Genomic DNA, 16,219 nt, shown 5'->3' on the forward strand with positions numbered 1-16,219 from the left:
CTTCCCTTCTCCTGGATCATAATTAACGGTATCAGATAACGCCGGCTTTAAAAATCAGAGCTGCCAAATGGAGGGCGAAGGTTTGGCAACGCCTATCACACAAATACACTGCCGGCTCTTTATTAAGGCAGGGAGGAATCAAGGTGAGGGAACACAATGGCTCACTTGTCTATCCCAGCCTGTTATAAGCCCCTTTTTAAATCCTTTTTCTTCACGGCATCTCAACTTTCACTGGCTTTCACGCATCGCTTCCCATTTTCTTATTTTTCTCACTTTATCTCTTCCGAATAGATGTTGCAGCTTTCCCCATGCGTGGCTCCTTTCTATTTTTCACTTGACTAAACCAATACTTGCCTACTTTTCTTGATTTAATTCCTCTCATATAAATCCCCAGAACTTGTCCTTTATATAATAGTCATCTTCTCTCTGTGCTCTATGTTGTGGTGTTTGTTTGTTTGTTCAGAGTGGATATCCTAAATGCTAAACCAGCTTAATTTGTGTCTGTCAGTGCGTTTACATGCAGTCATAATCGGGTAATTTAAACGAATAAGACCTCAACCGTACCTTTACCCGATATACTTCTGTCAAAGGGTAGTTTGTCGAGGGTCTTGCCGTCAGCCAATCAAATTGCTTCCCGCTAACAACAACAAAGCCGGGTTCTTCCCGCCTCTTCCTGCTTGTTGCGTTGTCATTGCAAGATGACCCGCTTTCCCGTATCGTCAGAGCCCGAGTCGCGTCACAGTGCTTAAATTTGCATACGCGATCTGATTGGATGACGGATCCGTCGCTGCCGAAAAAGTTGAACATTTTCAACTTTTTGACGGAGCCGAAGGCTCCAACGGATTGAACGGATCCACAATGCATTGCGCGTCCGTCCCCATTCAAAGTCAATTAGATCAGTCAACGGACGGAGGTAGTGGGCACGAGGCGTCACGCTTCGTGCCCACTGCACCGTCAGTCAACGGACGTGGGAAGGCGTGGCTGACGGATGGGGGAGTAGTCTTTGCAGAGGCATCCGTCAGCCAATCAAATCGCTTCGCCGGGTTCTTCCCGCTTCTTCCTGCTTGTTGCGATGCAAGATGACCCGCTTTCCTGCTTTCCAGTATCGTCAGAGCCCGAGTCGCGTCACAGTGCTTAAATTTGCATACGCCATCTGATTGGATGACGGATCCGTCGCTGCCGAAAAAGTTGAAAATTGTATACGGAGCCAAAGGCTCCAACGGAACGGACGGATCCACAATGCATTGCGCGGCCGTCCCCATTCAAAGTCAATGGGGATCAGTCAACGGACGGAGGTAGTGGGCACGAGGCGTCACTGCATGCGAGGGAAATGTTTGGGGCAGCCACAATAAGGACGCGTGAGGACGCGTCCTTATTGTGGGCTGAATCCGAATACTTAGTACATACTATTTCTGTTCAGCGTCTACTACTTGACGGTACTACACTTGACAGTGTAGTACGGTCTACAGCTATGCGTAGAACGCCCCCAACCGCTTCCGAACATCGCCGAAACTCCACCGGATGTTTGGAGATGACGTATCTCCCCTCAGATGCCGGCAAAATTACCTTGATAAGTTACCTGTTTTCCGTCTTGTCATCGTTGCTATTAAATTAAAAATGTCTCTTTTTACTTAATTACTTACTTTACTATTTTACTCTTTTTAATATCCCTTTTTTTCGCCGCTTTCTACAACGTCTTTCTGGTGGTGTCGGGTCAGCCATCTCTTCTTCGTTCGTTACCAGACTCCGGTTGCATTGTGGGATAGCGTAGTGAACTGGTTTAGTTTGGCGGTAGTACGCATTCGGAAACGTCTTCCGTACTACACAATGCGTACTGAGCATTCGGACGCGCTATATTTTTGGCGTACTACAAAATGCATACTATATAGTAGTAAAGTATGATTATTCGGATTCAGCCCTAGACAACTCGTTCATAGTCCGCTTTCTACCTGCATGCAAACCAGCATCGTATCGCATATCGCGTTCTGCGCATGCTCGAGATCTTGCAGCCGGGGGACGTGAGCCGGAAGTAGAAGGAGACGGTAGTCGTGTTGTTGTCGCCGACATATAAACAATTCTTATCTCTTATAAATATTTAATTATTTCTTTATACGTTTATGGTTGTCGCCGTTTGAAAACGAGAAACGTCGAATTATTTAAAAAGGTGACGCAGAAGATGGAGGAAACCGGTGTCAAGTCTAACTGTACGTCCACACCACGCTCATAAAGTTTCGCTGCGAATATTTCTGTTCGCTTTGGTCGCTCATGACGTACAATTCAAAATGGCCTGCCGGTGTTCCCTGGGATCCACAAGCGAAGAGCGTCTACATTCCGATTGGCTGTCAGTGTTTTGCCGCTGAAACGCGTAATAGTAATTTGCATAAAGTTCAACAGTTTTCAACTTTTTTCATCCCGGGCAAAATAGAATGTCTTATCAACTACAGTTGCCTACTAATAATTGTAATAATAGAACTGCATGATGACTGAGAATGAGTGTGATTAATTACACTAAAGTGATCTTGGAACTGGGTAGTGTCTTTTTTTTGTAAAAATGTGCCAATTGTGAACCCATATCGTGGAACAGCCCGAGATGAAGCCTCGAACGTCACACGCTACGTCATTTCACCCATGTGAATCCTACTCGATACGGAGCTTCGCTGGGGGGAGGAGCCGAGGTACTCGACACACGCCCCGATGCCTCGACACAAAGCATAACATCACTAGTGGACGTACAGTAAGTGAGCTTCGTAGTACCATTTAGCTCCGATTGCGAGTTGCATCCCTGTCGATCCATGCTTTCTTGAGAAAGCCTGAGTATGTTCAGCGAGGTTCGTAGTATACCCTACCGGTCTGTTTTCCACAGGCGTTTTCTGTGACATTCACAGATCATAGAGATAGGACCGGCCTATCTCTATGATCTGTGTGCGTGCGTTCGTTCATGCGTGGGTGTAGTAAGGAAGGAGTTGAAATTGCCCTAAAACATTTACCAAGAACTAATTTAGAGGACTTATTTCAGCAAGATAATACTTTATTTACTTAACTTTTTTATTAGTATTGCCCTAAAAGATTCATATTTTTCTGATTAAAATAAATCATATAACCACTATGATAATTTCTCAACTTTCCACTAACATGTAGAGAAAAGTAAATATCCTACAGAATCCATTAGGGTTGAACAAATGGAAATTTGTCAGCTTTCTGTAGTAATTATTTCCCAGCTCCGCACAAAACATACAGTTGGACCATTTTACACACAACAATACACACTGCATACCCCATCTCTGCCACAGACAGACAAGAGACATCCCGAGGCTACAACAAAAACACCACCACACACATTCCTGGCATTTTCCCGAAGAAGAGAAGGCCTGGAAATTCTGTGAGATAATAACGTTCCTTCTTAACGATGATCACAAAGTGTCTGAAACAGGACTCCAGAAGCGTTCTGTTCCTCTTTGCAGACCATAATAAACCACTTGTTGCAAATTCCTAGCTTAGAGAACTGAAGATATTCCAACGACATGCAAAACACACCCCAGCAAAGCACACATTACAGGGACTGTAGGGACTTTTAACTGCTTTAAGATTCATTGTTTCGCAATTAATCTATTACCTGTAGAACAACTATAGGTAATAAGGAGCCTTTCGAACACACAGGCAACACGCACAGCAACGAAACACACACACACACACACACACACACCCGTAAACCAACCTCAAACCGGTTTACAAGGTGTAACCATTACCAAAACAACGAAAGATTAAACACATGAAGACAAGTGACCAGACACGTGACACAGGGGAGGCCCGACAGAAGCCCTGCAGACCGGTAGATGGAGTGATCTCTGGACAGTATCTAGCAGCAGACACATGCGGACCATAGCTCTTGGACCAGAACCTTCTCTCCGCCAGTGTTATCTCTGGTTCCATGGGCCCTTGGGTGTTGGGTATGGTCGGGTGTGCATGTTTGGACAGGAAAGTGGAATCTCTCTCATTTCCTGTATGTGCCCTCCAGAGAGTCCAACTTCTTTGTAAACTCTTGGGGTGAAAGCGTCCACCAACCACCACTGACAAGTACGGTGAGTTGCTGTTTAGTCCACCAACAAATTGAGTTTTCCAATCTTCAAAAATAGATTTCTGTAGGAATTCAGGGATTAACTATGGCCCCCTTTCATCATTCATCTAGTTTACTTTGTGGGTTTGGCCGAAACTAGGCTACATATAGAAAAAAACGAAGCTAAACCAGACAAAAGTTGTATCTAGACCAAACTAGGCTAAATAAAGACAACACTAGGCTGAATAAAAGCAAAACCTAGGCCTAATAGAGAAGAATGTCAATGGTGTCAATGGTAGCGGAGGCAAAACTGAAATTTGAAACGTCCAATAACAATCTAGACAGAATGACAACAGATTCAAAACTATGTTAACATTATAAGCGCTTGTTTCGTGTTTACAAATCTTGTCCTAACTGGAACCATCAGATGTGATCTTCCATGGAATCCACTCATAAACCCGTTGACTTGGTCTAAGATCACATAAAAAAATATGCTACAGCATACAGATTCCCATCTCCCAATGGGACCCCTAACCTACGTGCGCAAGCTGAGCCACACAGGAAAAAATATTCAATGGTCTGATAGGGTTTTGACAACCGTTCTACTCCTATGCATCTTGTCGGGAAAGGGTCGATTTTGAATTGCCATGTAATTGGCTAATCATATTGCACTTCTGGTAAAATAGAAACCCTTTGAGGTCAAGGTTACGCTACCTGCCAAGAAGGCTAGTTGAACTCCGCTTCCTAGACAACATACGATAAGTACACTGGGCCACATCTGGCGACACTACAGCGCAAACAGAACCGGCCCACACAAACACATCATGTCAAGCCTGTTTCATGTACAAACACAGACAAACGGGTCCTCTGACTCACCGATATCTGGAAGACCTCCTGGGTGTCGTCCAGCAGCTGGACCCTGAGGGGTACCTGGCGGCCCCCCGAGGGCTGGGTGGTGGGGGGCCGCAGGCTGGGCTCAAGGGTGGAGACCCCGTAGCTGTCTGGGGCCCCCAGGCGCTGGGCCGCGGACGCGGGCCTGTCGGACGGTTCGACCATGGTGGAAAAACAAGGTGAATTCTCTCGCTCTCACTATGGATTCAGGTGGTGGTGTTATCTGTAGAGGAGAGGGGTGGAAAGCGATGCGTTAAAAATGATGGACAACAAGATCTACAAATGTAAAATTACCTTGATGTATCACAGAATTACCAAATATCTGGTCAGGAAAAAAAGTTTAAAAATAAAGTATCTTCATATACATTTATGGCATTTAGCAGACGCTTTGATTCAAAGCGACTTACAATAAGTACATTTGTCAGAAGAAGGTGAAAAAATATATCGCTGTTGGTATAGTAAGGAAGTTCATAGAACCAAGTGCCAAGCACTTACAATCGCAAGGTTAGCCCATTCCCTGTACACAACAAAGATATCTAGGATAAGATGCTACACAGCTCAAAGTCAGCTAATAAAAAAGAAATGTTGTCGTGCTTCTTAAAACAGAATGACTTGGGAAAGTAACATGATTAATTTGCAGATGCAGAGAACAACAGTTTACAATATATAATCAATATTGGGGTTACTCCAATAGATGCCCTGTGTTTACAATTTGTTTTCTGAACTAGACAGAGTTTAGAGCAGCTCTCGGAAAGAAACAATGAAGGTTAACAGATGATCTTCTTTGATAGTAATAAGTACCATAAAGTCAACAAAAGTGTCAGCTAGTCAGATGTTAGACAACGATGTAAAGAGAGGCTTTAAAGATTAAACGTTAACTGGTGAACAAGGTGTGTCAACAATGCTGCAATTTTCCATATCTCGAATATGGCAGCATTGAAAGTAGGGATGCACTGAAATGAAAATTCTTTGCCAAAACCGAAAACGAGGAAACCAAGGCCGAAAACCGAAAGAAATTATTATGCCAATTATTAGTACCACTACCATTGCATTTATGGCTATGACTGTGTACTAACTTCAAAATCAAGGCATTGCAATTTTTGCAAATCGCTATACGTGGGTCTTTCTCAGAAACATTGAAAAAGGTCAACACCGCAGACAGTGTTGGCGCTGCCAGCATACATGTAGACGTGTGCTGGCAGCGCTTTTTTGTGTCATCACATATTTCTGTTTCGGCCGTGTTGTTTCGGTGATAAAAGTATTTCGGCCGAAAACCAAAAATGCGCTTTTGGGCCATTTTCGGCTGAAAATTCGGTGCATCCTTAATTGAAAGGTCTACACCCATCAGCACATTTTCTAAGTTGTGCTTATCCTTGTGGTGCCTGAGGAACACATATTCTAAGATAAAAAATAAATACTTTTATAAAGACCTTTATAGGTAATTGGATAGGACAGTATATTGGATACGATGTCGTTAATGGACTAGTTTGTCTCCACTCCAGAAAGACAAAAAGGCTGTTCTTCAACCAGTAACCCACACCATCAAAACGCAGCCAGCGCCGCTGTGGGCTGTTGGCGTTTGTCGTGTCTATGTGATTTGCTCGTTGCAAATATCAACACCATCAGAGGATTTCAGTTGTGGTTCGCTCCCATAATACAGGAAGTTATTCAAATTATATTTTTGTGGTGCTTAAGAGGATGGTGGCATTTGTGAGTGAAAACACAAAGAACAATGTACAGCCTTTTATTCATAAATACCTAGCCTACGGTTTTGTCCTGCTATAAATCCAGTTGAGTGTGTGACAGCGATGGAACAGGTCGAAACACAACCAAACCAGGGAAATAACCACACATTAACACTACTGCACTTCCTTAATAGCTACGGTCTGCGTGCCCTTGGGCCAGACCATTGCAGAGATGGATCGGTTGGTGGTGCTTACCCCCACCGGGAAGAAAACTGTGGTTGAAACTCGGGATAAAAACCTGAGTCTCATGAATTTGAATAAAAGGTTGAGGAGAAAAAAAAAATTGACGGATGTGTGGCATTGCACTGATAATAAGTTGAGTAAAAAAGTATTGCCCAGCAGTAAATCACAGGCATACAACTGCCCCTGGTGTGTTAAAAAATAAGGATTAGATGGGTCCATGGGTGCGGTATAACATGAGCCGTGGGTGGGGTATATTGTGGGCAATAGGTTTCACATCAGTTCACACGCATCGTGTGATCAGGCACACATTCAATCAAGTCTGCGGCTTTCCCCGTGGTGTGGGATTTAAGTACTGTGCATGCGTAACTGTGTGCGTGTGTCTTTGTGACAAGGACAGCTTGTCTGAGTTTGCAGGTGGGCTGAACTTTACACAAAGCGGTCCTCTTTCACCTCTTCACATACACACCCAAAATCACACAGACCTGCACACAAACTCCTATGACCACACACACACACACACACACACACACACACACACACACACACACACACACACACACACACACACACACACACACACACACACACACACACACACACACACACACACACACACACCATCTTCCAAGCGGGGTGAGTTGGGTCTTCTAAAACCAGTCCAGACGTGAAACCAGGCCTCACGTAAGGTGGAACAGATGAGATACCGGGGGTTATCTCACCCCTCCTCTCTAACGTCACCTCCCCCCTCTCAGCTCACCCCTCCCCCACCTCCCCTTCCCTTCCTCTGGGGGCTGATGCAGCCCACGGCCTTCATGCTGCCATCAGCAGCAGAGATAAGACGTAGGAGGAGGATGAAGAAAAGGGTAAAACCTGAAGCCTGGGACAACAAACGGCCTGACGGAGACGGTTGGTGACATCACCGCTAGGGATGGGCGATATGGCCTAAAATCCATATTGCGATATACATTGCAACCTATTGCGATAACGATATATATCACGATATATAAATCATAATAGAACCATTTCAGAACAGGTTACATAGACTAAGGAAAGCCAAACTGCTAAATGTATAAAACAAAAGAAGAAAGAAACTTAGTATGTCGTTTTGAGAACATTTATTGTGCAAAACTGTAATCATACAACATAATGTTGTAGCTGCAGAGACTTTAACAAAGAAAAAAATCTTCTGTTTAATGACGTATACTTCTCTTAATGAAATTAAAACTGGTGGTGTCTTGCTAATAAAGAAACGGATACTGTGAATTAGGGAAATACGTCCAGTATTAGGCATGGCTATTTTAAATAAAGAAAAATCTTCCAAGTGTGTGCACAGATACTTGATATTAAAACATAAAAGTGCAAAATGAACGCATACAATTTTGAAATGAACATGAAATGAGTTGCAGCTCATGGCTCTTTAAATTTCGCGGGTCGCGGATGATGCGTTGCAGACGGTTGCAACTCGTGGCTCTTTCAATTTCGAGGGTCGCGGATGATGCATTGCAGCCGGTTGCAGCTCTTGGCTCTTTAAATTTCGCGGGTCGCGGATGATGCGATGCAGCTGGTTGCAGCTCGTAGCTCTACCCATGACCCGCTCTTTATATTTTGCGGGTCATGGATAGATTGCGTCAAACATGCATTATTGCGATAGAGCAATATAACTAAAAACTCTATCGTAGGCCATTTTTTTCGTTTATATCGTATATCGTTTATATCGCGCATTCCTATCGTAGGCCATTTTTTATCGTTTATATCGTATATATCGCGCATTCCTAATCACCGCTGAGGAATGTATCGTGCGCTGACGGAGGAGGGCATACTGGGTTACACACCGCTGCACTGGGCGCGCGTGCGCACACACACACACACACACACACACACACACACACACACACACACACACACACACACACACACACACACACACACACACACACACACACACACACACACACACACACACACACACACACACACACACACACCAGTAGGGATGGGTCATTTTTTTGATTTAATCGAATTTTGCAATATCGATTCATAGGGCATGAGATAGATTATTATTATTATTTTTTTGTTTTGTTACTATTATTTTTTGCACTTTAATAAACAATGTCTTAATGCAATTTTCAGTGATTGAATGTTGTAGTTCAAGTACACTTTCACTTGCAATTCCTTTCTAATTTCAAAGTTGCACTTTTGAGACTTGAGTTTTGTTTACAGCTCAAGTTTAAACTGTCCAATTTACAAGTTTGCACTTAAAACCTGTTTAAGATGAAGAGAAAAAACAAAGTAAATTTGTATTTTGCAACACAGTACAGCCATTTTCCTTATTTAAGAGCAGATTGAATCGGGTCGTGATTAATCGATTCAGAACCTTATGAATCGAAATCAAATCGATTTAGGAAATTGGCCACAATACCCAGCTGTACTAAACAGTCCCTGACCCAAAGCCTCCAGTGTGTGTGTGTGTGTTTCTATACATAAATGTGTGTCAGTGTATGTATGCAAATTAAACCTTAAACATATCAGTCCATGAGTAATCCTTAAAGATCCCATGGCATGCAACATTATGAATGCTTTTATATAGCCGTTAGTGGGCCCCCAATACAGTACTTAAAGACTTTCAAGAAATTCAGCCTGGGTGCAGAATTACAGCCACTACGAGCCAGTCCCACAATGAGCTTTCCATAAACGTTTTTTAGAGGCGGGTTAAGATGGAGGATGGGTGTGTGGCCCTGAGCAGCTTGCGGCCACGGTACCATGCGCTCGTGTTTACAGTGAATGTATCGAATGGCGTAGCGCACACAGCTTTTGGCCATTGCCGTGTTCCAATACCCGTACTTCCATGAGTATACTTAAAGGAAGTATACTATCCGCAATGTCTACTACGTTAATTTTTCAGATGTGAGTGCTGTTCCAAATCGAGTACTCCGTGGTGCACTAACCGGAAATTACGATCACGAATGCCGCCGTGGCTCCTCCCCCGCAATAAACATCCCGCTTTGAACGGTGAACTCTTTACGCCTAGCAGCTATAAAAAGCTATAAAAACTATAAAAACTACAAAATGACTATTAATGCAGGCTATGTGGAAAATGCGCCGACTTTGGCTCAGCCTGGCTCCGCCTCATCCGCTACGTAGCTAAGATGGCTGCCGTTGAGTACGGGGAGTGTCCTTCGATCCACACTTCACGATTAGCCCGTTTTGAGGACGGCATCCGGGTCCTTGAAGTATACTTCTTTTCGCCGGATCTGAATTGGAACGTACTGCGTACTCAAATTTTGGCTAGTAAGTACGGACAGTACGGGTATTGGAACACGGCACATGTTCTGTAATATAACCCTCCGGGTGCTCCAGCGGGAGTCCTTGAGCTCTTAATCCAAATAATATCATATTATACATAGATGTCTATATCATATAATATATATTATCACAACCAAAATTTGTGTGCGCCTCCAGACGATATTATGAATCTCAAACGACTGCGTCGGGTTCTCTGACGTCTCTTGTTCTTCCACTTCCACATCAATTTGAAGTAGACTGACCCGCGACATGGAAGAGAAAGGGATTGTTGCCCACGATTGACTCCCAACGGAATCCCACTGCCCGCTGCCGAGGCAGTCATGCCTCGCGGCGGTGGTGCCTCGGCAGCGGGCAGCGGTGCTCCGGTGGAAGACAATCGCAGGCAACAATCCCTTTCTCTTCCATGTCGCGGTTCATGTACTTCAGGGAGTCAAAGCCAAAGTTCCTTTCCACCAATTCCTTCTCAACCATGGCTGAGATAACCCCCACTACGAGTCTCGTTGCGGAAACACAAGAGATGTCAGAGAACCCGATGTGTCATCGGCATAACACCAACAGCAGAACGGTTATCAAGATAACAAAGAAGTGTACACTTGCATTACCGTGTGTGTATACACACACTCACGACAAAGAAGTGTACAACACTTGCACTACCATGTGTACACACACACACACACACACACACACACACACACACACACACACACACACACACACACACACACACACACACACACACACACACACACACACACACACACACACACACACACACTAAGGCTGGGGTAAACGATTATTTATTAAACGATTAATCGGGCGATTATATTATCGATTAGTGGACTAATCGAATGACTAATGGACGATTATCTATTTTTCTGTTGCTCGATTAATAAAAAACATAATGCATCTCAAATAAATACCAAAAAAATCTTAATAATATACTTTATTATAACAACAGCACAGCAAAAAACTTTCTGCTTTACACAAAATAAAATAGTTTGCTATTTTCCAAACATAAATTTCTCCTGAACAAAAGATCAAAAAAATGCAGTGCAAAAACCAACATAAAACCTGATGCTCAATCAAACTGAGTCTTAACTGCTATTCTACTAGCTTACATGCTAATGAAGTTTTTGCAATATAGCACTGTCTACTTTCCTCCACTTCTCTCCTCCCTCACCACTCTTTAGCTACCTACTCTGAATTACTGTGGAGGAATGTGAGCATGTCCACGTGCTCTTTGGTGAGGCTTGCTCTTTTTTTGCTCACGATGGACCCTGCTGCTGAGAACAGGCGTTCCGAAGGTGTGGATGTTGCAGGGGCAGCCAGATAGGATTTCGCCACAACAGCCAGGGCAGGGAACTTTGTTTCATTTTCCTTCCACCACTGGAGTGGGTTTTTGTCCTTTGGAATCTGTTTCTCCCTAAAGTATGCAAGCAGCTCATTCCTGACAGCATCATCCCTTCCGTCTTGGCCTGGGTCTTCATCTTCCAGCTCCTCATCATCATCTGTGCCAAGCAACATGTCCAGAACAGTCTTTGGCTTCTGTCTGGAATGATCTGGCTGGTCACCGTCATCTTCTTCAGGCTCTTCCCTCACTTGCACTCGTCTGGCTTCAAGTACAAGGGTCTGAAGTTTGAGTTTCACCTTCAGGATGTCTTCCGTGGACAGGAACTTGAGTTTTCGGAATCTCGGATCAAGGGCCGCGGCGAAGATGCAAACATTTTTCCCGTCTTCATTATATGTAGCCTCAATCTTCCATCTGAAAAATATTGGATTTGATTTGCACACTTTCAAGAAATTCAAGGTGCTTAGAGAGAAAGATAACTGTAGAATCAATAGCTCTACATGATAGAATGCCAATGGGAAAACATTGAAAAATGCAAACTGGGAAAGCTTAATTAAAATATTCAGTTAGTTCACTATAAGAGATTTAAAGAGCTGGATAATCAAACTAACCTTGAAGCAATCTCTGCTGCGGCTGCTGTTTCGAAGGTGGTGACGGAAGCGGACTCAAAGACTGTCTGCGTGGACTTCTGTAGGGCTTACACTAGCGGAGGCAGGACAGAGACTGTGACGTATGCTTCTCCACTCAGGAAGACGGTGGCTTGCTCAAAGGGCTCAAGTGCTTGCTGTAGCTCCTCCAGGAGCCTCAACTGGTCAGATTTCATATCCAGGTAGTGCTTTGCTGCATTGGTGACCTCTGGGTCGGAGAGGGTTGCGGTTACAGGCCACCACTGCTCAAGGAGGCGTTTGATCATATAGTAAGAACTATCTAACAGCTACATCCTGGGTCAACTTGTGTTGAGCTGTGCCCATTTGCTCTTGTTTGAGTTTCAAATTCAGGGTGGCAACATCGCTGCTATGGAAGTACCCGGCGAGGCTCCTTGCTGCCCCAAGTGCCTTGTTGATGCGGGGCTCTTTCAGAGCATGGTTTACGATCAACTGGATGGTATGGCCAGCACATCGAAGTGAGGCAACGCCCTGCCTCTCTTCAAGGATTCTAAGGGCTTTGACCACATTAGCTGCATTATCGTGGACAATCGCCAGGACATCATCAAGGAGAGAGAAGTCAAACTTCTCGGCAACCTCTTCAATCCAGCGAGCAATGTTTTTCTGCAGTGTGTCGGTCCTCAAGGCGCTTTGTGCACAAAACAAATGAGACCATCTCCCAGTTGTCGTTGATGTAGTGGCAGGTCACTCCGAGGTATGCCTCTGTGGCAATACTTGTCCAGGCATCTGTGGTGAGTGTGATTTTTGAGGACCTCTTCTTTAGGTCTTTCTTCAGATCTTCAAGAGCATGTTGATATGCCTTCTCCAACTGCTTTGTGAACCACGACCTAGAGGGACATTTGAAGCCTGGGCAGGCATATTCAATGATGTCTATGAAGGCTTCACCCTCAACAAGAGACAAAGGCCTCATGTCTTTGACGATCACCTGTAAGACAAAGAAAATGATTATTAATAACAACATGAACATAGCACCTTTCATAGAGCCATATGTTGCTTACAATGTAAGAAGATTAATTATTAGACAATCTAAACAAGGACACAAAGAAAAGGGCCAAGTTAACTGAAGAAACACCCATAACCTAGCTAATAAATATAGGACACAAAAGATGGACACAGCCTTTCCATCCTAAAAGATGCTCAAAGCAAACAACAGTGAGCTAATAATTACTTACTCTCAAGATCTTTTTGCTCATTTCAGCTGCCTTCTGTGGAGTGCATTGTGTCTCTTTCCCAAGGTAGGACGGCAAGGTTCTTTGCTTTGTCCTAGAAAACACAAAAACAATGCATATTAGAACAACAGCTATGACAGTGGAGCATTTTAAATCTACTCTTAACCTCATTGCAGTGCTTTGCTATGATTAGTTTATTTGAATGCTATCGTGGCTACTTTTAAAAGTAATGTTATGTCCAACAATGCATTTCATCATCATGGCTAGCCTAACGCAGCAGCTGTGTCTCTGTCTGTGTTGTTTTGTAACATGGAAATGGCCAGGGGTTCACATAACAATTTTGATCTGGTTACAATGCAAAATACAATGCAATACAATACAAATATAAAGTTAGGAACGCTAATAAATGTAATTTGTAAAATAAATGTTATCTGTCTTGTCGCGCTCAATGAATGAGTTTGCGAATGTTCAAGAACCTTCCACGTCATTCGACGCGATCGCCCAACGCGATCGTCTGTTGCCAGGCAGGTTTGGAATGGATTACTATGGATGACGTAGGCCGGTACAATTTTCGCCCCCGGTACAATTTTAACGTGACACCACCAACCCAGCACGAACAAACCGCACCGCGCAGAGCCCAAGCCACACAAAACAACACACAAACATGAAATTAATTTAACCAACGTTGGTACTTACTTGCAATAGTCTCCATCACGAGTGACAATGGGGTGCCTCCGATTGAGATGCTCCAACATAGCCGTCGTGCTCTTGTGATATGCCATAACCATTTGGCAAAGAGTGCAAATCACAACACCTTTCCGTTTAGGACTCATCTTGAAGTATTTCCATACTTTTGAGGATTTCGCGCGAGGACATTTTCCTTTATTTTGACTTTCGTCCATTTTTCAATTTTCTTTTCTCGTATGGCGAAAATCGTCGACGGAGAAATTTGACGTTGACAAATTTTTGACGTCGACATGTCGACGTCATCGACGCGTCGCTACAGCTCTAACACACTAGGACTTTGACTTCGAACTTCGTGATTCGAATATAATTCGAATATCAAAAAAAATAAAAATAATTCGAACGAATATTAGGCAGCCCTTAATATTCGAACCTGTTATGGGCAGGCCAAGAGGGAGAGACGTCGGAGAACCCATGCAGTCTATTCATAATATTGTAATGACCACGGAAGAGGCAATGAATGAAGTATTGATTAGACAGCGATTTATTAGAAACATAATAAACAGTTGGAACACGCAAGACCGGTAACCATAGCAACGCCTGTAAACAAACCTCGCAAAGCCCAATCCAGGGCTGAATCCGAATACTCATACTTATAGTATGCATTTTGTAGCACGCCACAAATATAGCGTGTCCGAATGCTCAGTGTGCATTGTGTAGTACGGAAAACGTTTCCGAATGCGTACTACCGCCACAGTATACAACGGTAGGTCACTACGTTACCAGACTACGGGTCTGGTAACGAACGAAGAAGTGATGGCTGACCCGACACTACCAACAGCGGCTTAGAAAGACGTCATAGAAAGCGGCGAAAAAAAGAGACATTAAAAAGAGTAAAAAAGTAAAGTAAGTAATTAAGTAACAAGAGACATTTTTAATTTAATAGCAACGATGACAAGATGGAAAACAGGTAACTAATCAAGGTAATTTTGCCGGCATCTGAGGGGAGACACGTCATCTCCAAACATCCGGTGGAGTTACGGCGGTGTTCGGAAGAGTTCAGAGGCGTTCTACGCATAGCTGTAGACCGTTCTAGGCGTTCTACGCATAGCTGTAGACCGTACTACAAGTGTAGTACGGTCAAGTAGTAGACACTGAACATAAATAGTATGTACTAAGTACTCGGATTCAGCCCAGGTATTACTGAAGGCATTTAATGGTCAAAATATTATTAATAAATATTCGAATATATTCGAATACTAATATTAATAAACAAACGAACTTCGAATATGATTTTTGGCCAAAAGTCAAAGCCCTATAACACACACACACACACACACACACACACACACACACACACACACACACACACACACACACACACACACACACACACACACACACACACACACACACACACACACACACACACACACACACACACACACACACGGGCCAAATTCTCTGGGCAGGCAAGGCAGAGAAAGGGGAGGTAACTTATTACCTATAAGTTATTGTTATTTTTTTTCTCTGAAGCACTTTGAGATTCTTGAATATTCAATTCAATTCAATTTTATTTATATAGCCCTTAATCACCATTACAGTCTCAAAGGGCTTTAACAGGCCAAATATTTGTGACACCCCCCTTTACCCATGCCCCCACACGGGCAAGAAAAAACTCCCTTGAATCAGCAAGGAAGAAATCTTGAGAAGAAACGCAGTGTAGGGGATCCCTTCTTCCAGGGATGGTCAGGAGTGCAATGGGTGCCACAATTGGCATACAGGTAAATACATGTACATCATATTAAAATGGTGATGGGGTTCTGGCCGGTTATCCATGAGGAGAGTCCAGGCATCCAGTCCAGCACCCGCAGCACGCTACAACTGACAGAATAGTGAATTAGAACGGAAAAGTACATAGTGGGAATGTATAATATAATAAGAAAAGCACAAGCAAACAGAGTAGTCTTCACTACGCATCTGTTATTTTCACACTCCAAATGCAAGATTGTAGAGGTGCGTTTTGAGCTTCCCTTTGAATAGCTCCACAGAGTCAGCTTCCCTGATCGCTGATGGCAGCCTATTCCATAAAAAGGGGGCTCGATAGGCAAACGCTCTCTGTCCAGCCGATTTCTTTTTAACCTTCGGCAATGAAAGAAGGCCGGCTCCCGAAGACC

At 43.6% G+C, this 16,219-nt stretch overlaps 1 protein-coding gene across 3 annotated transcripts in view; it reads right to left on the minus strand.

Moving 5' to 3' along the window:
* LOC115541590 (FERM, ARHGEF and pleckstrin domain-containing protein 1) overlaps window positions 1–16,219 on the minus strand; it is a 132,541-nt gene that overhangs the window by 106,989 nt on the left and 9,333 nt on the right. For all 3 annotated transcript variants that reach the window (XM_030353374.1, XM_030353373.1, XM_030353372.1), the window contains exon 2: window positions 4,931–5,168. In XM_030353374.1, the coding sequence (XP_030209234.1) occupies window positions 4,931–5,110 (180 nt within the window). In that variant the 5' untranslated portion in view covers window positions 5,111–5,168. The remainder of the gene's footprint in view (window positions 1–4,930; window positions 5,169–16,219) is intronic.

This window comes from Gadus morhua, chromosome 4 (genome assembly GCF_902167405.1).
Source record: "Gadus morhua chromosome 4, gadMor3.0, whole genome shotgun sequence".
NCBI classification, from domain to species: Eukaryota; Metazoa; Chordata; class Actinopteri; order Gadiformes; family Gadidae; genus Gadus; species Gadus morhua.